This window comes from Eubalaena glacialis, chromosome 4 (genome assembly GCF_028564815.1).
Source record: "Eubalaena glacialis isolate mEubGla1 chromosome 4, mEubGla1.1.hap2.+ XY, whole genome shotgun sequence".
Taxonomy (NCBI): Eukaryota; Metazoa; Chordata; class Mammalia; order Artiodactyla; family Balaenidae; genus Eubalaena; species Eubalaena glacialis.
The window spans coordinates 95,888,954-95,911,214 of NC_083719.1; the positions used below are offsets into that span (position 1 = coordinate 95,888,954).

At 35.9% G+C, this 22,261-nt stretch overlaps 1 protein-coding gene across 4 annotated transcripts in view; it reads left to right on the forward strand.

Moving 5' to 3' along the window:
• Positions 1 to 20,628, forward strand: part of COMMD10 (COMM domain containing 10) — a 173,459-nt gene extending 152,831 nt beyond the window's left edge. For 2 of the 4 annotated variants that reach the window (XM_061189532.1, XM_061189535.1), the window contains 2 exons: positions 14,286 to 14,345; positions 20,320 to 20,628. In XM_061189532.1, the coding sequence (XP_061045515.1) occupies positions 14,286 to 14,332 (47 nt within the window). In that variant the 3' untranslated portion in view covers positions 14,333 to 14,345; positions 20,320 to 20,628. Of the gene's footprint in view, positions 1 to 14,285; positions 14,346 to 15,076; positions 16,336 to 20,319 lie in introns of those variants that run through there. The other 2 variants (XM_061189531.1, XM_061189533.1) reach the window with 1 other exon arrangement.
• Positions 20,629 to 22,261: the final 1,633 nt, after the last annotated feature.

Genomic DNA, 22,261 nt, shown 5'->3' on the forward strand with positions numbered 1-22,261 from the left:
CCCTCCCAGCTTTCCATGCATGTGCTATGTACTGAGAATGATTTTTAACCATTATTTTGGTTCCTTAGATTGTAAGCCATCTTACCTTACATACATATAGGTTATTAAAGAAGATAATGGGCTCTCACGTCTTCTGATCTGTGCCTTGCCAGTCTTAGTTCTTTATCTTTTATTAGAGGAATCAGGGATAGACATGGGAGAAGTAGTGAATACTCTTTATCCCATTTCTGCATATTCAAATCCCATCTTCAAACACTAGGTCTAATTTTACCTCTATTACAAATTTGAAATGAAAGTAAAAGAGATATTAGTTGCCATTTTTTCCCTTTATTTTCAACTTTCTAATCTAAGGTTAATAGTTGGAGGGCATTTAAAAAATCATTAATCTTGATGTAGTTAAGAATTATATTTGTACATTTTTAAGTCTTTTGTTTGTTGTTTCTCATTTCCTTCTTTGTATTTTTATTTCTAGTAAATCTTTATCCTTCTACTAAAGGGAAGGAGACAAGATGAGTGGTGGCAGACTTAACTGTATTCTTTATTTACTCTTTTTAAGGACAAAATGTTAACCTGAATTATATCTGGGTATTGGGTTACATGCGTGTCAGCTCTGTTAGTCTCTGTAAATTTTTAATGTTTTAAATATTTCATAATTAAAAAGGAAAAGGTAGACTGGGAGAGGTTTATGGAAAGCTTTGACTTCTAGCCAAAAGAGGTAGAACTTCAATTGTTGGTAATGGGGGAGATACTATTTTTAGTAGAAAAGCAACTTGATGAAAGTGGCACTTTAAAAAACTGAATTTGGCATCTGTATTTAGAATGATCTAGAGAATAATGAGACTGAAGAAAAGAAATTTAAGCAAATTCAACATTCTAATTTTTGAGGAATTTGTGCTTAGGCCGGGAGGAATAGGAAGGAAAGGGCAAGGGATGCTGCTTTGTTTAATAGTTTTGGTAAGCATTCCCAAATGAAAGTGTAGGTGTATTACTAATGCTGCATAATGCATTTCGTATGCTTGAGAGCCTATCTCAGATCTAGTTCCTGCTGCATAAATACAAGTGCTCTCCATGAACTAGGCTAACATTTCAAACCAAGACCAAACCGAGAGCATGACCAGTAATATGGTTCTTACTCCCAAGCCACCCACATGGAAGATCATTTTTTAAGAAGGGCATCAGTTAGCTCTGTTACCAATAATACTGTTTTCCAATTAGTCTGGCCCGTCTAGAAGTAGCCTTTGTCTATTTGGAAGAGGTCTGATTTGCGACATAGTCATTGGCTGCTTCTACAGGTTTCCACACACTTTTATTTTAAGCCAGTATCTTCATAAATGGCTAAAAGAGAAACCTTTAAACCATTATTTCACCCCACTTTAAATAACATTGCTCCACACAAACACCCTGTATTTTTACAAAATCATTAACTTTTTCCAACTCTGTGACACAACTGAGTAGTTTTTTCACAACTATTTTGGGTAAATCCCATCAACCTTATCAATTTTATATTTGTTAACTCAGATGTGACTTGAAAGTAAAAATTACTTGTAATCACTTCGGGGTTACACAGATTTAACCTGTTCTAAATTAAGCCGTATTCCAGTCATCTGTGGAATAATCTGTGTCTTAATTCCCTGTTACCTTTATCTGATTTTAAAGCAACCCTATGTGACCTATAATCAAAAAGTGATGTTTGATGGATACTTTTACCATTCTGTCATTTTTTTCCCATCCAGGTTAGGAAATGTATTTGAAACCCTTGTTTATTTTCTAGCACTGTAAAATGCTAGAAATTCTGTAAAGCAATTTCAAGTTCAAAATTATTATTGACAACTTTTTAATAGGTTATTTAAAGGTTTGTTTTATTAACTTGGCCTAGGTCACAAAACTCATTAATATTAATGACTAGGCTAGAGAGGCTTGTAGCCTCTCTAATCATCAACAGAAACAAAACGTTAAACCAAATTGTGTAGCTTTATTATGTTATGAGTCATTCTAGGCAAAGACCACATATAACAAGCAAGAGCTGAACAGTCCAGTTTTAATGTTTCTGATTCAAACCTTTGGCTTTTTATTTCTCTTTGTAGAGGAACTAGAGTTTTAAAATTGACACGCAAACAATTTTTTTATGGACTTCGTATGAATATATAATTCATTAAAACAAAACACTTGGAACTAATCATTCAAAAAAACATTTTTATTAATAAACTTTAGAAAAAAGATAAAGCTTGAGGCACAATTTACTTTTTTAAAAATACCAATTTTAAAATCACATTTTTCTTCTCTTAAAGAAGTTTGCATGATATAAGGCCTTACTGTCGTTTGAAACTTTATATAAATGTGAGCTGCTAAGTGATGTATTCTATTTATTCCAAAGATCTAACAGCCTCTGCAGCTGTCTCTAGGCCTTTCCTATAAAACAGCAGTGCATCAAATGATAGTGAAGAGGGCCTGAAATTTCAACCTTGACATGAGTATTTATGCTATATTCAAGACAGCTGATTTTACTTACTTCCACTTTCATATAAACAGCAGGTCCTTTTAAACTGGTAGTAGTGAACATAATGTGGAATATGAATGCTTATTAGGTCACTTTTGTTAAGTAGAACTAATAATTTGAGATGTTTGTGTACAATAGGGGTTGGCAAACTTTTTTTCTGCAAAGGGCCAAATAGTAAATATTTATTAAAAGCTTCCAGGCTGTGCAACTCCACTATTGTAACAGAAAAGCAACCACAGACAATTCATAAACAAATGAGTGTGTCTGTGTTCCAGTAAACCTTTATTTATGAACACGGACAGCAAGCCAGGTTTAGCCTATGGACTGCAGTTCACCAACCCCTGGTCTACATGCATTTGAATTCCTCGCTTTCTACTCACCTGTTTAATCTACCGGTATTGGCTTCTCCCTACCAACCCACCAAAAATACTTCTGCCAATGTCAGTAGCATTCTCCTTGTCATCTAAAATAAAAACTTACCAGTCCTTTTCTCAGTTGGTTTTGGGGAGCCTTGACACTTGAATCACACCTTCCTTCTTAAAACTGTTTCTCTAGGGTCTGTGATAGCACTTGTCTAGTTTTTATCCAACTTCTCAAGGCATTCCTCAGGTTTTGTTTTTGCAAAGCTCCACTTTTTTTTATAGCCTATTCCTTAAATATTAGTGTGCATTAGGGATCCATTTAAATTTTATATTGTTTCCAGAATAGGCAAATCTATAGGCACAGAGAGTAGATTGCTGGTTGGGACAAGGAGTTAGGAGGGTTGGTGGATGATAGCTAAAGGGCATACAGTTTCTTTTTGGGGTGATGAAAATGCTCTAAAATTAATTGTGGTGATAGTTGCCCAATTCTGTGAATATGCTCAAAACCATTGAATTATACACTTCAAATGGGTGAATTGTATGGTGTATGATCATCCTCATAAGGCTGTTTAAAAAGTGTAAGTAAGTTAAATTCTCCAATGTCATTATTTTTCCTAAATTAAAAATTAAACCTACGTTCCACCCTTTACTCAAGTACCATAGTACAGACTGAACTATCTCCCAGTGCTGTTCTGAATTCATAGTAGCTTGCCCCAGACACTACGTTTTAAATGTAAAATGAAGATCTTTTTTTTTTTTTAACATCTTTATTGAAGTATAATTGCTTTACAATGGTGTGTTACTTTCTGCTTTATAACAAAGTGAATCAGTTATACATATACATATGTTCCCATATCTCTTCCCTCTTGCATCTCCCTCCCTCCCACCCTCCCTGTCCCACCCCTCTAGGTGGTCACAAAGCACAGAGCTGATCTCCCTGTGCTATGCGGCTGCTTCCCGCTAGCTATCTATTTTACGTTTGGTAGTGTATATATGACAATCTTATTTATGAGCTCCAGATATATTCAGAATTATAGAAAAATATCAACTTGTTAGAACCATTTCTTTTTTAGAGTATGCATTATTAGTTCATTTGATGATTCCAAGAGGAATTTGCGAATTATAATCAGGTAATTAGGTTAGCAGGGAACTAACGTGGATGGAAAAAGTGAGCTCAATCTTCATCTGTCACCATTACAAGTTAAAAATTTGTAATGTAACAACATGGTTACAAGTTAACAGTTTCTTCTAGATGGTTACTGCCTTAAATTGACCCATAATCAAATTAGTATTATAGCTGCCTGTCTTTAGGATTTTGGGTCCACATGTGTTGAGGGTGAAATAGGGGGTTTCCTATTATTATATTGCAGGTTAACAGTGGATTTTCAGATGCCGCTTACATGATAAATTCAGTGCCCTCCGGAACATGGAGCAAATGTTGAACTTACCCTTTTTATTTTGCAGAAACAGAGCTTCCAATTAGCTGATAAGAAGTGTAAATTGTAACTAAATTGTGAAATTAATACTCATTTAGGTGCACATATTCTCTTTTCCTTGAAGACTGACCTGACAACACAATATGGAAAAAAATTAAACCGACTTATGTTTTTAATTGGTTTTTTCTTAACACTGTGAATTACATTAGGTTGTTTAATTTAGGATGCAAAGTACATAGTAGCTCTTGAAAGTACACACACACCATCCAAATTTCTATGAATTTACTGTGAGTACAGTAATGTGATTTTATGAACAAAAGAGAAACCCAAACTTGGACGCTGAGCTCATAGTCTTTAAAACTACGCATTGAAAACATAGTATGATTTCAATTTGATATCTGTAGTTTACCTGGAATCCCTCAGCTAGGATACTAACACATGTTTTGAGAAGTTAAGTAATGCAGCTATTCCTAAATCTGTAATGATAATGCTTCAGTAATCAGATAAGTATTTATAATTAGAGTAAAGTATAATTTTCAGAAAAAGATAGCATCACTTATAATATTTATACAGGAAAAAACTCCATTTTTTTTGCTGTCAGTGCTCTTCTCAACATAATTTCTTACCATATTTAAGGAGCTTCATGTAATCATATTCAAAACCTCTTATCTTGCTGATTATATTCAGCAACCATAGCTAAATATTTCAATACCAAAGCTGAAAATCATCATGACATATCAGCATACACATAATAAATTATAGTTAATGAATACTATAGAAGGTGCATTTTGATTGGCTCCGAGTTTGCGATCTGCTCATGCATAGCACACTGTTAATTTTTAAAAGGACAGAAAATATGGTGATGATATGACTGCCAAGCGTATTGTTTTGTCTACGCAAGAATAAAGTAATATTTTAGCCAGAATGAAAAGAGCGTACACAGATAACGGAGTAAATGTTCTAACAGCTGAAGTATATATCCCAGATTAAACATTTAGTGACAATATTTCATACACACTTTTACACAATTTTTATATTGAATAAAGATTTCTGGCCAAAAGTGGTTTATTGTTATGTTGACAGCCACAACTACTGTATTTTTAGCTAAGTATGTACAAAACCTCGAATCTTCAGCTTTCACCAGTTTGAGGCAGGCACCTTCAAGTATGAGAAGCCATTTTTCAAGCTAACTAGAGAATCAATACTTAGAGTTTAATTTTTGTCCTATTTCGCCTACATATTTACTGAGTAAGCAAGAGTTATAAGACCTGTAAAACTACTGTCAGCATTGAGGCAAATGCTATAGAATACTTTGAAAACATTGTCATCAGAAAAAATCCATTTATTCTGATACTTTCCATATATAATAATTTTCCCCCAGTGGGGTGAGAGGGAACATATTTAAATTTAATTCTTGGGCTTCCCTGGTGGCGCAGTGGTTGAGAATCCGCCTGCCAATGCAGGGGACACGGGTTCGAGCCCTCGTCCAGGAAGATCCCACATGCCGCGGAGCAACTAAGCCCGTGCGCCACAGCTACTGAGCCTGCGCTCTAGAGCCCGCAAGCCACAACTACTGAGCCTGTGTGCCACAACTACTGAAGCCCGCGAGCCACAACTACTGAAGCCTGTGCGCCTAGAGCCTGTGCTCTGCAACAAGAGAAGCCACTGCAATGAGAAGCCCGTGCACCGCAACAAAGAGTAGCCCCCGCTCGCTGCAACTAGAGAAAGCCCGCACACAGCAACGAAGACCCAATGCAGCCAAAAATAATAAATAAAAAAAATAAATTTATAAAAAAAAAAAAAAAAAATTTAATTCTTAAAATTAAGCTCAATAACCATATATTGTTATTAAGTACTATGATCAAGTACCATACTAGGCTATTAGACTACAATAAAGAAAATAAAGGCTAGCCCCTCCCTTGAAGAGCCTACCATCAGTGGAACAAATGTAAGTAATTCCATACATTATAATAGGGAAAGGCAAAGATAGAGGTATGCATAGGGTTCCACAGTGTCAACTGAGCTGAGTATTAAAGGATCTAGCCCAATGAAATAGCTGGTATATGCGCATGTGTGTACGTCCATGCACACACAAGAGCAGTTGGGAGGCTTACTGGGAGAAGACAGGGAACAGCATGAACAAGGACCTGAAGTATGCAGAATGCTACTGGTACTGCTGGTGCATGCAGCACATTAGGAGGGTATTAGGAGATGAGGCCATAGGTGGAGTCATGGGCCAGGTTTTGGAAGTCTTGAGTGCCATGTTAATGAGCTAGAAATTTGCTTTTGCTGTTTATGTACTGCCTGTATTCTTAAACAGATAAGCATTTTGTCAAACTGTACTTTTCAAAGATTGAAAAAAGACAAGTTATAATTTGGTTGATTTGACCCTGGGGAAATGCCTTTTGTGGCTTGTATTTGTTGCAGTCGTCCTTTTATAACGTCTATCAAACTTTGACATAAGCTCAGGGTTTTCAGTTTGACCACTGCCCTCCTCAAACAGCAGGGCCAATGCCTGTGAGGTTTTGGAGCCTGCTAGGCTAGACAGTGTTTTAATGAAGAGCTTTTGGAATCATAGGGCTTGAGGGAGCAACAGAAATCAGCTCCATATTCAGGTGAAAGTAGTAATTTTCGTGCTCCGTTTCTCTGTATGATGTAGTATATTCATTGGGCTAACAGTTTTGTTTATATATTTGGAATTAGAATTTTAAACATGGCAATTGTGTTGTTAACTTTTGTGAAATTTTCACAGTAGCTTTTTAAAAAAAATTAATGTAACTGAGACAAAGAGAGTTGCTTATATTTTTTTCTGAAAATTTTTGAGAAATTTAAGACCTTAACCTGACATTTTACATCTCCTATTTGGCATCTCATCAGCCATATTTATCAAACTATTTACCCTCAGCAAAGCTTTTATGTATTTCTCTGTATAATGAGTTAGAGAAGGGAAGCAATTGTGCAAATTCATGGGAAGAAATTTTTTTCTATTAATTAGCTTGATATGCAGGTGAAAGTGTTGTTTTATCTTGAGTTACCAAAAAATGCAGTAGAAAGAACAATGACTAGTTCCACTGCTGTATACTTTATATGAGTTAGTTCATCTTTGTAAGACTAGTTTTCTCATCGGTTAAGTAAGACGGTTGAACTATGTTATTGCTAAAGCTCTTTCTTACTGGCATTTTGTGGTCCTCTAACTCCCTCAGTTCCCGAATTTACTTTGCTTATAGAGGTGTGCCTTTCAACATCCTTGAGTCATAGAATTGAAAAGAACCTTGGGAGATTGTATAGTCCAACCGCCTCGCAGAAAAATGCAAATTTGTTCTTTCCCTCTGCCTAGAATGTTTTGCTTGCACCTTCTCAAGCTAGCATCCTCTGAATCAGAGCTGGTTGTAACCCCTTTTGTTGCTAGGATTAATTCCATTGATCTGATAATGGGCAGAGAATCCCTTCTTTCTCACTGTTCCATGTACATTCTTCTTATAGTTGGAAGCTTAGCTGTAGAGGGCCACCTGCCTACCTAGAAAAGGATCTTTCTTTGGTCAAGAGTATATGGCTTATTCATCTCTGTATCAGTACCGTTTAGATGTTTATTGAATAACTGAATATTATTGGGTGGCAGAAATGGTTAATGTTCATGTACATGAGTAGACTTTCACTAACTATTCAATAATAGTGAAGATAGTCAACAAATAATAATAGAAATACTGGAATATTTTTGCAATGATCTGTAACTGTATATAGGTACAGTTGTAGATAATATAATTTATAGATGTATTTATTTAATAAATGGTGCCTAATGATTTCTGTTTTATAAACCCATTCAGTAGAACTTGAAATATTATTTAAATTTTATATCTATCCTTCATTTCTGTAAGTGAAAAGGAGAAAACTTCCTCTCTAAGTCCCTAGCAAATTATTTTTAGATTTAACCAGGACAAGAGATTAGTAGTTTTTCTTTTACTAGAATCCTCTACTCCTGATTTTCTAGATGAAAGGATAATTGTATGATTTCTAATTCTAATATCCTACTTAATTTTAAAAGCTAAGCAATGTATATTTGGTTTAATTCTTATCTAGTGTATATCTATGTTATTTAGAGGTTATTTCTGCTTAGATAATTTGTGATGAGGTTAATACATTTCTCTCTTGGAAAATGTATATGTGTTCCTAATTTCTAACTAATGGGAAAGCAGATGATATTTTTAGTGTCAGCTTTCATCAAGTTAGACCTCTCTGAAGACCTTACTAAATTCCGTTTCCATGGGAGGTTTGCTAATGGGTGTGTGCAACATTATCCAGGTGCTCGCAGACAGGATTACAAATTAAAAATAAAAGAAATGGGTGAACAAATACCTCTTTCTTCTCTTTTAAGAAATTGGCAGAATGATAATCTTTGCTCTTTCATTTTCACTTGGCAGTGTTTTCAGATAGGGTGCAGAAAGTCTGTGTGGTATTAATGCATGAGACCAGCTTAGACAACATAAGTAATGAATTTCCTAAATGGGTTCTTGGTTGCAATCTTATATGTATAAGGCAGAAGAAAGAGAGTAAATCTTCTGGTCTGTGTATATTTAGTTAACAATATTAGCGAGTTTAATGGGTCTTACTGGAAAATGCAACATTGAAGGCAAGCCACCCAGTTTTATTGCCTGTGTGCCAACTTACTAAATTATTTTGATTCATGTCATAAATGCCATACAGTTCCACATACCATGCAGAAAACATTTGTGGACCTGCTGATACTCATCATTTATGAAACACCCTAAGTATTGGAGTTCCGAAGGGTTCTGTCTCAGGCTGCCCTCTTTTCTCATATGCATTCTTCTCCTGGGCAGTCTCATTCAGTTTTAAATAGCAATATATCAGTAACTCCCAAATGTATATCTCTTATCTAATTTCCTTTTCTGTCTTTCCAGACTTATTTCACATATTTTCAGGGAAATATCACAGACATATCAAGCTAATTGTGTCTGAAACTGTACTTTTGATTCTCTTTCTTGGCATCTACTCCTCTAGTTTCCTATCTCAGTTGCATCCATCAGTTTCTCTTGCAGGAAACTCAAGAGTCATTCTTGACTCCGCCTATTCCTTCACCTCCTCCCCCAACTCAAATCTTTCACTAAATGCTACCTCTTCTACCTCTTAAACCATTTTTCAAGTTTTTTCACTTTTCTCTGTCACTGTTGCCATCATATTAGATCAGGTCACTATCTTTTGCCTAGACGAATGCAATATAGCCTCGTAAGTGGTTTCTCCACATCTAGTTTGTCCAGCTCTAATCCATTTACAAATAAAACCCAAAGTGACTTGTTAATATGTAAATACAATTACATCATTCTTAAAATTCTCCAGTGGCTTTCCGTTGCTCTTAAAGATCTTCTCTCCGTCCCAGAAGAGATGATGGGGCCTATGTTAGTTTGCTGGGACTGCCGTAACTGTACCACAGACTGGGTGGCTTAAACGACAGAAATTTATTTCCTCACAGTTCTAGAGGCTAGAAGTTTGGGATCAAGGTGTCATCAGGATTGGTTTCTTCTAAGGCCTCGCTCCTTGGCTTGTAGATGGCCATCTTCCTCCAGTGTCTTCATACAATCGTTCCTTTGTGTGTGTCTGTGTCCTAATCTCTTCTTATAAGGACAGTAGTCATATTGGATTAGGGCCCAGCCACATGGGTTTGTCTTTTTATTGTTGAATTATAGGAGTTCTTTATATATTCTGGGTGCTATACTCTTATTAGATAATGATTCACAAATATTTTCTCCTATTCTGTGGGGTTTTTTTACTCTTTTACTTCTTGTAAATCTTAACTCAAATGTTATCAGCTCAGTGAGACCCTTTTTGACCATCTAACCTTGAATCTCCACCTACCTACCCCCAAACACACATTCCCTCTCCCTGCTTTATTTTTCTTCCTAGCATTTATCACCAACAAACATTTCTATATGTATGTTGTGAATTATGATGATGATTTTATTATTATTGTTCTTATTGTCTTTATTACATTTCTTGTTTATTGTCTGTTTTCTTCAACTAGAATGTGGGGGATTTTGATTTCTATTGCTCATTGCTCTTTACGTAGCACCTAGAACAGGCCTGTAGGCCTTTAATAAAAGTTTATTGAATAAAAAAGAATGAATTTAACACATAACAGTGCCGTTTTTTTTTTAAATTGGGGAAATATAGCACACATACAGAAAAAGAGCACAGTAATTTGTCAGAAAAAAAGGACACCCTTTTACCTACCAGCAAGATCAAGAAATAAATTATTGCCTAATTTATAATAACAATAAGAAGAAGAAATCAGAAGCCTCTCTTATGCCTCTTCCCAATTACTGCCTCCTTTCTCCAGTCACCCGGAGGTGATCAGTATTTTGGTATTTCTGGTAATATTTTTGTTGCTTTACTTTATACTTTTACCACCTAAGCATTTGTCTCTAAAACCTTTTCTGTTGTTTTTTTAAATATTCATATGCATGAAATTAATCATACATGTTCTTCTGTGCCCCCTGCCCCGACGTTCAACTTTATTTTGTTAGTCATGCATGATATTGTATTTGGCTGTAGTTTATTTTCATGTCTGTATAACATTCCATTGTATTACTATACTACAACTTACTTATATATTCTTCTGTTGAAAGAAATTTTGGTTACTTCCATTTTTAATTCTTTTGAATCATAATACTATCAATATTCTTGTACCTATGTCATGGTGCCCAAATGTGTACATTTCTATTAAGCTCAATATTAATACCTAGCAGTGAATTTCTGGGTCATAGGGTGTGTATATATTCAGCTTTAGTAAATAATGCCAGACAAGTTTCCAGGGTAGTTAGAAAAATTTCACCCCTTCCAGCATATATTTTCATATGTTTTTGTCTGTTTGGACATCCTTTTCTGGGAAATGCCTGTTCAAGTCTCTTGGTTTTTTTTTTTCAAATCAGTTCAAGCCTGTCAGTCCAGGGTACTCATGGGCAATCTGGATGCACCCCTTTCAGCTGGGGGAACTGCCAGGAAACCTACCAAGAAAGGTAGAAAAGGGCTGTTCCTAATTATTCTCTCCCACCCCCAACCCTTGTGTTCCACCACCAGCCAGGCTTCCAAATCATTCACATTGGCTAGAGTCCCTTTTAACAATTGAATCTGGCATCTGAGGGTCTCCTGATGGTGTCCTCCTTCTCCCCAGCCAAATGCTACCACCCAGGTGGCTTTTTTTTTTTTTAATTGAGATATAATTGACATAACATGGTACTAGTTTTAGGTGTACAACATAATGATTTGAACCTTCCATACATTTTCTGAAGAGTAAAGAATGAAGTTTAAAGAGTTGATTCTCATTTGATAAGCAAATTTGTCACTTTCTGGTTATATTCTCAAGGAAAGCTAAGAGTGTGCTTTCCTCCAAAAAATGCTGTAGTCCCAGGGAAGATTTTGATCAGGTCTACTCCTAATATTTATGGGACCTGAAGAAAGAGTAAAAATGGAGGCCATCATCCATTCTAAATTTAAAGTCATAAAGTTACCAAACTGTTAAATGAAATGTGAACTGTACATTTTTCTTGATAAGGTACTTTTGTACAATGTCCTGGAAGGCCAGATTTGAATTTAAGATTCTTAGACTCTGTGGGGTTCCATGTCAGAACATGACAATGTGGGAAGTTGGCCCCTGGCCAGCACCCCCCTTTCCTTTTTATCCTACACATCTAAGCTCCATCCTTACTTCCCTAAACCTAAAAAACAACTGCCACTGGCCACCCCTTAGGTAAACATAGATGCTCAAAATTTAGGATAATCTCTCTACACATAGACATGAAACACTTAAAACCACTCCCATACTCTTCCATATTCTCATGGTCTTCTCTAAGTCATTGTGAGTTGAATGGGAAATGATAATGATAATAGCTACCAGTTATTGTGTCAAACATAAGAAATTTTATATCAGGTATCAGTTTTTTTCCTTCGTGGGGCTAAGTATTTCAGTAAAGTAAGACACTAAATTTAGTTGACCTTTGAACAACACAGGTTTGAACTGCACAGGTCAATTTATACTTGGATTTTTGTCAATAAATACTGTGGCACTACTTCATCCACTGGAGGTATGCTGCCTCCAGTGTCTTTGTGTAATGGTATTTACTAGATTTCAAGTTGTTTGAATCTACAGATTTGGAACCACAGATCTGGAGGGGCATTTATGGGACTTCATCCGGAAAATTCAGTATCCACAGCGGGTCCTGGAACCAGTCTCCCGCAGATATCGAGGGATTACTGTTATGGATGGATGGATAGGTGTGTGTGTGTGTGTGTAAAATAAACATATCCATATATATGCACACACTCATGCACACACACATTATTTTAGCTATTGTTATTTTAAGAAGTATTTTTTTAAAGTTACCTTCCTTCCCTTTCCTCAGTGTAACATTTTAGAAAACACTACCCTGAAAGAAAGCAAAGCAAAGTACAGGAAACAAGAGCCTAGCTTGGCTGCTACCTCTAGGGGTACATCAAATGAGCTGTTCACATACCGATTCAGTCTTCAGTCTCTCCTAACTTTCGGCTGGGGAGGGGGTGGTAAAGAAATGAACTTGCTTTGCTTTTCCCTAGGGTAAACCTAGGCTTTTCATTCCCCTTTAACTGCTGGAAGGAAATATAGCACTGCTAGATAATGCTGATTCAGCCTTTGGAGGTTTCAGGATATGTGCCAGTTAACCAACTGATTCTTCTAATATGATTTGAAAAATTCATAGTTTTTTTTTTATCATTCGTAAAGGATAAGGCTTTAAAGCCGATATGCTTCTTCATTCATTTTAAAACTTACATGGGTGTATAAGAGAAAACAAAGAAAGGAATTTGAGCCTATGTGCTTAGGCTTCATGGAAAGGGAGGTGCCATTTCTGAGCAGAGCCCCACTGACTCTCCTAAAATTAGGAGAAAACTTGTTTTGAAAATGTTGGCTTTGTGAATGGAAATGGAAATCATTAAAACAAATAAAACAAAGAAAAAAGTGAGCATAGAAACTGAGAAATAGAATTAATACAGTGTTGGAAATGACCATAGGCAATTAAGTGCATGAATCAATGTCTGTTTGCAGCAGTTTTCCACTTCTTCAATTTATGGTGCTTGTTTTATGTCACGTGAGCATGACAGTATGGTCAGAGCGGGTGACACATTCTTGGTATTCTCTCCCCATTAACTTTCACTTCCCAAAGGTACGTTGAGTAAAATAAACATGTTTGAACAATTTTCAGAAACAGTGTTTCCTCAGTTTACAAAATCAACCAAAAGCAGATTGGGGTGGGTTGGGTTAATGTCGCACTTTACTGCACTATCATGCATACGTACACAATATTACTTAGCATCTGTAGCATCCATAAAGATTTCTCTATTGCATTTGAGGTGAAAGGAAGGAGCAGGTTTAAGTCCCAGCTTTGAAGCTGTTGTGTTAATTGTTAACTTTTGCTGAGTCTGTACATTACAAAAGGTAACAATCTCAGCATGTTAAGATCATAACTGTTAGATTAATGCTTGGAGGCAGCAGCTGTGCTGATGTGAGGCATTAATGGCTGGTTGAGTTCAATCAGATATGCTGCCTCCAGTGTCTTTGTGTAATGGTATTTACTAGATTTCAAATGGACTGCTGAGAAAGATGAAATATAATCTCATGTATTATCTCTGTCTTGAAAAAATACATAATGAAATTGTTCTCTTGTTGGAATATATTTTATTAACCTTTGTGGAGTCAACTTAAAGAACAGATACCCCTACAGAGTTGAAACCTTTTGCTAAAGTGGAGTGTTATTAAATGTATTTTTGAGTTCTTGGAACAGTGGAGTTGAGTAGAGGAGGTAAGTTTGGTTTGTTTGTTTTTTTTAAACCACTCAGAATAATATGGCATATTCTGAGGCTAGCTGGAGAGGAAAAAAAATGCAATGTAAATTGTACACAACTAAATTTTTTTCTTTCTTTCTTTCTTTCTTTCTTTTTTCTTTACAGAGCCTGAAGAAAGTTCTTGTGGAATTCAGTCACAAGGAATTGTTTGATTTCTATAACAAGGTCTGTATTTTTTAAATAATTTCTGATAATGTGGGGTTTTTCACAATGTTTCCTCCACTTTATGAATTCTTATTTTTAAATGCCCATTACAGAGCTGACTTCTTTAAACTTCCCTTATAAACATCTTATGTTTCACAGTAGGAAGCATTGCCGAGATGAAGAGAATCTGACAAACTAAATCAGGAAGAGAATGGATATGGTTTTAATTAAAGCAGTAGGATTGTTGTTTTAATGTAAAGCATTAAATAATAAACTGTGTGGTATCTAGCCACACTGGCACTTTAGAGATAGGTAATGTTAAATATTTTAATTTCTGGGCCCAAGGGAGAAGGCAGATACCAGGCCTTTAAAGATTTATCTTTGAGGATATTTCGTGTTTCTTTGTAAATACTGATTTTGTAATCCAGGAAAATGCACTGCCCCCTCTACCACCCTCCCCCCTTCAAAAATCTAAAATGAAAGAGCTGGGTGCATTTTCAACAGTAGTATTTAGAAATCCTCTTTTACAAATTTGAAAACAGATAGCAAGCTTGAATTCTAATATCCACATAAAAAGAAAAATTTTCTAAGTGGTATATTTATTGCTTATGTGAGTGCATTTAAAATACATAGTTACCAGTTACATTCTTTTCTTTCATTTGCATGTTTCTAAACAACACTTCATATGAATTTCTCTCCCTTCACCAACTTTCTCTCTCTCTCTTTTTTTTTTTTTTTGTCTTTGTAAATAGCTAGAGACCATACAAGCACAGCTGGATTCCCTTACATGATGTTCTCAAAGACTGGTTTCTCTATCACACTCCTGCCACCTCGTTGTTTTGCATTGAAGATAAACTGCCAGGTTGTGTTTTCTGAAGGATTCATTAGCTTTCTTCTTACAAATTACACAGTTTATTGCTTCTTATACAAATAACAGCCAAGCAAGATCATTGTTTTGAGTACTGAAGTTCTAATATACATTCTCCAGTTCTGTGAGCCAACAGCAAGCAATTGTTAAGAACATTTTTGTTTTAAGGGGAACAAAAGTGAATATCATACTGTTTTTACTGTCCTATTTTTGCTTTATTGCCTGACCTGTGTATTTTTTACATACTTGATGATACTTTTATGTATTAAGAAGGGTCCATGGATACAAAGTGTAATATGTACCTTAGAACACAGAACTTCTTTACTTACATTAATAAAAATAAGAAAGTAGCCACATTCAATTAAATACATTATGGCATTTGTTTCCTTTAATATAATGAGTGTATTTTGCTTGGGAAATAATATAGGAAAGAAATTTTAAATAGAGCTAGTACTAGTACATCAGCCAACTCCACTATGAGCATCTCTGTGCACTTTAATTTTTTCTCTGAGTTTAATGATTTAATAACTTCAGGTTTTTGTGTGCTTTTTTTTTGTACTGAAAATTAATAATGATTCATTTTAAGGTGTGGGAGACAGATTCAGATCATGAATAAAAATAATTGTAATGAGTGCTAAATGATTATCCTTAAAATTTTAAAACAGAATGTAAAACAAATTTTATGTTCTCTTTTTGTAAATATGTTAATTTCAGTCAAGAAGATTTTTATGTCTTAGAATTAGTTGAACTGAAGTGCACAGTATTTTATGCTATGGCTCTATATAAATGTGAGTATGGTTGCCTGCAGAAAATAATACCAGTTGAATTTTTTATGAATGAAATGTCTGCACTATATTATTTCCAGCGAGAAAGACAGAGAGTGAGGGAGGAAAGAAGAGAAAGGGAGAGGGGAGGGGGGGAGAAAATGAGAGAGAGAGAACAGAGAGAGACAGAGAGAGATTCAAATATGACTTCACATGAAATAATTTGATTTCAGAAATATCCTATAGTTAAACAGAACCATTGGATTTAAATCACATTCTTTATATGAGGTATCTGAGTAATATGAATGTTAAATGTCTCCCAAATAAATGTTCAGTATATGGAATTTATGCCCTTACTTATTTATACGTGTGCTTGTATGTTGTTGCTTAGAAGGATTAGGTGTTTGGATTATTTCAGAATGTAAATATTATAGTGGCTGTCCATACTTGGTTGATTTGAAAAGTTTTTAAACTCAAACTTCCATTGATAGGATATCTAGAAGACGTGTTTATAATATAATGGGATTTGTTTCCATATGTAGCTTGTGGGATCTATCTTATATTTTTACGCTCTGTCCTGCTGGTCCCCAGAGGAAAGTACCTGACTACTGTAAACATTTTGGTAAATATTCTTTCAGACTTCTTCTTATGTACAAATAAACATACATCATTTCAAGTTGAATTTGTTGGGCCTTCCCAACAGTGACCATATGAATAGGTAGAAGTTTTCATTGGTTTGATGCCAACTTAACTCCCAGTGTAGGTATCTAAGTTAAATGTGACACTTCATAATGAAATTTCCTATTTGTAGCTTAAAATAGTGGTAAATAGTTTTCTCTCCATCAGTCTAGTTCAGGAAAGTCTGACCAAATGTATTGAAGGAAGGACAAGTAAGTAGTAGGTCTAATTCTAACTAAGAACATAATTATTCCTGAAATGTATTTAATTCCAGATAATTTTATTTCTTAAGCTACCACCATTGTTACGATACACAAGTAAAAGAAGATATCATTCCCAAAGATTATTAAGGTGTGTGTTACATTTTCATAGAAATAAGGTGGGTGGAGCCATAAGTGGGAACTGAAACCTACTGTCTTAGCAAATAAACATGTTTTGTATGAGTGCTTGTCATGAGGATTGAATAAAAATATAAATTACTTGTTAGAAAGGAGTACTACAAATAACATTTGCAATTCTCCAATTATAAAATATGATTATTTTTAGGTAGGAAACACCAAAAAAATCATAAAGGAGTAACCTAAAATCATAGACTCTCAACATCCAGAAACAGCCGTTAATGACATTTTGGTAGATTTTATTGAAGGTTTTTTTTTTTTTTTTCCTATTCATATATCTTTCTCTACTATCTTTAAGTAGTCCTTCATTTGAATGAGTTGCACTTTATTGATTCAATCTATTGTTGGACATTTAGATTATTTCCAGTTTTTTAAAATACTAAAGAACTCAACTGGTAAAGATCATTATAAATAAACCCTAAACCACATTTCTCATTACTTTATTAATACGGGTTCCTAGAAGTGGGATTATTATGCCAAAAGTATGAAGATTTATTTTCTGTTTTTACTTCTAATGGGATTTTATTATAAATATAAAATTGCCTATATTTTTTAAAAAGTGTTTTTAAAAAAGTCTATTTTGCTCTCTTACTCCCTAGAAATACCTGCCTAACTAGTTAGAGACATTTGGTTTATATCTTTTCAGATATCTCATGTAAATTCAAACACACACACACCCCCTTTGTGTATGTTTTTATTTATTTACATTTATTTATTTTTTTTTTATTTTGGTTGCGCTGGGTCTTAGTTGGGGCAGGCAGGCTCCTTAGTTGCAGCACATGGCCTCCTTAGTTGTGGCATGTGGGCTCCTTAGCTGTGGCATGCGAACTCTTAGTTGCGGCATGCACGTGGGATCTAGATCCCTGACCAGGGATTGAACCCGGGCCCCCTGCATTGGGAGTGTAGAGTCTTAACCACTGTGCCACCAGGGCAGTCCCTATTTACATTTATTTTAAGGCCATTTTTGCATCTTGATAAATTGTTTTCTCAAAGGTTCATAACAGTTTATACTCTTACCAACAATAAATGAGAACTTACCTGCCTCAAGCCAACTTCATCACCCTCTTCCTCCTACTGTACATTTTATTCTCAACATTTTTTAAAATCTAGGAATGGGTTTGGGAAGAGTGTGGAGTGAGAGTGGGTTGGAGATTGAAGCATCACTAATTACTTGGGATATGTTATGTTGATAATTCCAGAGGGATAGAAGAGAAAAATTTCTTCTAAAATCAGCAAATGTGAAAAACAGTTGCACAGTGTTTAAGCGTAAAAGCACTGAAGTCAGACATTTACTTCCTCAACAAATATTCAGTGACTGCCTATGGTGCCAGGAACTGTGTGTATGCTAGACATTATGTTAACAGTGATGAGCAAAATTAATATAGTTCCTGACGTCTTGAAGTGTAATGTGTTAGACAGTCAGTTAAAAAACAAGCAAAATGTAGCAACCTAATTGGGAAAAGAATTTGAAAAAGAATAGATACATGTATGTGTATAACTGAATCACTTTGTTGTACACCCGAAACTAATACCACATTGTTAATCAACTATACTCCAATATAAAATGAAAAGTTAGGGGCTTCCCTGGTGGCAGAGTGGTTAAGAATCCGCCTGCCAGTGCAGGGGACACGGGTTCAAGCCCTGGTCCAGGAAGATCCCACATGCCACGGAGCAACTAAGCCCGTGCGCCACAACTACTGAGCCTGCGCTCTAGGGCCCGCGAGCCACAAGTGCTGAGCCCACATGCCACAACTACTGAAGCCTGCGTGCCTAGAGCCCGTGCTCTGCAACAAGAGAAGCCACCGCAATGAGAGGCCCGCGCACCACAACGAAGAGTAGCCCCTGCTCGCCGCAACTAGAGAAAGCCAGTGCGCAGCAACGAAGACCCAATGCAGCCAAAAGTAAATAAAATAAAGTAAAATTTTTAAAAAATGAAAAGTTAAAAAAAAACCAAGCAAAATATAATAAATTGTGAATAAGTATGGGATGAAAAATAATTGGATTCTCTTAAGAGAAAATAAAAGATAGGACGAAACTTAGATGGTGCATCAAGGAAAGACTCTCTGAGGAAGTGAGATTTGGGCTGAGTCCTGTAAGATGAGTTAGAATGAGGCAATAGCAGAATACAGTGAAAAGCATTCTAGATAGAGAGAATGGCCAATGCAGAATCTCAGAGACTGGAAAAGGCTTAGCGCGTTTCAGGAACCAAAGATCAGTGTGGCTAGAGTGTCGTGAACAAGGGAGTAGTGGAGTGCTTTTCAATTAGAGAGGTAGCCTGCCACTTCTACCACCTAAATATCTTGCAAATATATCTCTAGGATACTACCTTTTCCAAGCTACCATCATCTTTGCCCTGGACTACCTTGCTTCCTCTAGCCCCCCTTCAGTCCAGTCTCCACACGGAGCTAATACTTTTAAAACTTTAATCATATTAATTATACTACCTCCCTGCTTTAAACCCTTCAAAGACTTCCCATTATACTTCAAATAAAATTTAAAAGTGTCTGGACCCTCAGGACAGACTAAGAGTCATATACTAGTTCTGCTGCTTTTTGTGTTGCTTAATTAGCTAAAGCTCAGTTTCCTCATCTTTGTGGTGGGAATAATAATAATCTAAATTACATGGGAGTGTTATGAAGATTAAATGAGGTCATTCATGTTAAACATTTAGCATAATTCCTGATTTGCAATAATCACGTAAGTGTTAGCTGTCATTTTCATAATCACTAAGAAAATGACCAGGTTTTCTGTTGAAATTATTCGAGGTAAGGTTTGAATTGAACTAAAATTGGAGAAAGCTTGCTATGAAGCCCCTTCACTTTGAATTTAGTTAGAGTTCCAATAACAACTCTATTTTATGATAAATAAATTTGAGCATAATGCTCATCTATCCCATTCTTAATTTTTCAATAACAAGGTAATAGGTGTATTATGGGATAGGACCAGAATCAGAAATGCATTTTTTCTATGACTGTGTTTCTACAAAGCTCCTCTGGCTCTGAGGATTCTTTTTCTCTAACTCTATTCAATTAATTTTTCTTTTCCTACCTTAAACAATGGCTTCTACACCTTATTTATTATGCCAGGGGTCTGTAAACTATGGCCTGTGGGCCTAATCCAGCCCACCAGTTGTTTTCATAAAGTTTTATTGGAACACAGCTCTGATGGACAGACTCCCAATCATCTGTCAAAGGTAATGGAATGTCACTGCCGTGACTTACATTATGTGAAATTCTGTTATGCTACCAAACTCACTCTAGAGACTTTCTCCCCTCTTGGCTTTGAAGAAGCAAGCTGCCATGTTGTAAGAGGGCCTGAACAGAACCACAAGACAAGGAACTACGGGTGGCCTGTAGGTGCTGAGGACAACCAGTAGCCACCAGGAAGCTGAGGCCCTAAGCGCTCTGCCCTACAGCCACAAGGAAATAGATCTGCAAACAACTTGTGTGAGTTTGGAAGTGGGTTCTTTCCCAGTCAAGCCTCCAGAAGAGAACACACTCCAACTGACTGTGACTGCAGGCTTGTGAGATCCTACGTGAAGACCCAGACTCCTGACCCATGGTAATTGTGAGATAATAAATGTGTGTTGATTTGAACTTCTGATGTTAGAGTCATTTGTTATGTTGTGATAGATAACTAAAACAACAGCCATGTTCTTTCGCTTACTTATAGTCATACAGTCTACGGCTGCTTTTGCAGCACAACAGTAGTTGCAAAAGAGAGCATGTACCCAGGTAGCCTAAAATATTTACTACCTGGCTCTTTACATGAAACGTTTGCAGACCCATTCCTTATACCGTGCTGCTCTAGGGCACCTCTAGAGGAATATAGCAGTTGGTAGATACATAAATCCATAAGACAGGTGTGGTATATATTTCTGTAGCATCACCTTTATTTTAATTTTTGCCAGCCACATGGCCATCCAATTGGAAATTATATTTTTCCATGCTCTGTAGCTACTGCAGCCATATGACTAGGTCTCACCAGTGAAATGTGAGTGAAAATTATATTCATCTTCACTTTTCTTTGCCCTTTCTATGACTGAAACAGAGATTTGAAGCTAAGTTAGGTTTGACTGAGCAGATAAGGATAATGCCTTAAGGGGTAGAGAGCAACAAGATGGAAGGAAGCTGGGTCCTTGAATATCCTCATGGAGCAGTACTGCTGATACGCCCTTGGCAAAGCTGCTGCCTCCAGACCCTTACACGAGAAATAAAACATCTTGTTTAACGACTATATCTGGTATCTTTTTAATATAGCAGCGTAGCCTATAGCCTAACTAATATGGGGGTAACATTTTAATTAGCCAGTAATTTAGAGCATGTATATTTTTAAAGAGAGATGAATATTTTACAGCATATAGTTGGAAATACATATAAAAGTTAAAGAGAGAATGGGAAACTTCAAAAAAAAAAAAAACCAAAACACTGTGCTTGCAGCCTGCGACTTCAGGCTAAACTCTCAGAGCTACTGAGAGGATATATGAATCCCCACCCCCAGTGTTGCTACTTGGAAGGGAAAGTTTAAGAAAACGTAGGTGTACATTGTAAATTTCCCCCAACGTCTTTACATAATCTCTTTTCCACCGTTGAGGATGAGGGCCAGGACATCTCTGACTTGTTCAGGCTCATTAGTCAGAAGCTGTTTAGGAATTAGAATATAAGTTTCAAATGAGTCAATTTTGCTTCTCTAAAACTTTGATTTTTGTCATCATTATGCAAATAGTTCTACTCAATACACCAGCCTCATTTAATGCCAAAATTAGAAACACATTAATTTGAGGGATTTTATAGTAAAGCTTAATGGCATTTATAATTTGGGAGAATTTCAACGACTTTATCATTGCTTCCTTCCCCCTCCCTCCCACCTTCCCCTGTCATACATACTCTTGAATCTTATTAAAGGTCTTTTGCTTTTGTCTGAAGTGTGAGGTTGTACTAACTGACTGAAGACCTATGATCCGAATCCAAGTGATGGCTATTCTCATAGCTTGCTTTGTTTTATTTGAAATAGAAAGTTATTAGTTTTTATTTCAAAAGAAGTAGTCTGCAAAGACAAAGTTGAAGCAGGTCCAGGCTATAAAACAGTAAGGAAGAGGATGCTACAGGATTAGAGAAACTGTTTTAATCTCCAAAGCAGGAAAAATAATGAATATATAATAATGTTCCCATAGTAAAACTAGAGTTCAGTCATTTTTAGCTTCTTTTAATGAGAGTACGAGAATCTCAT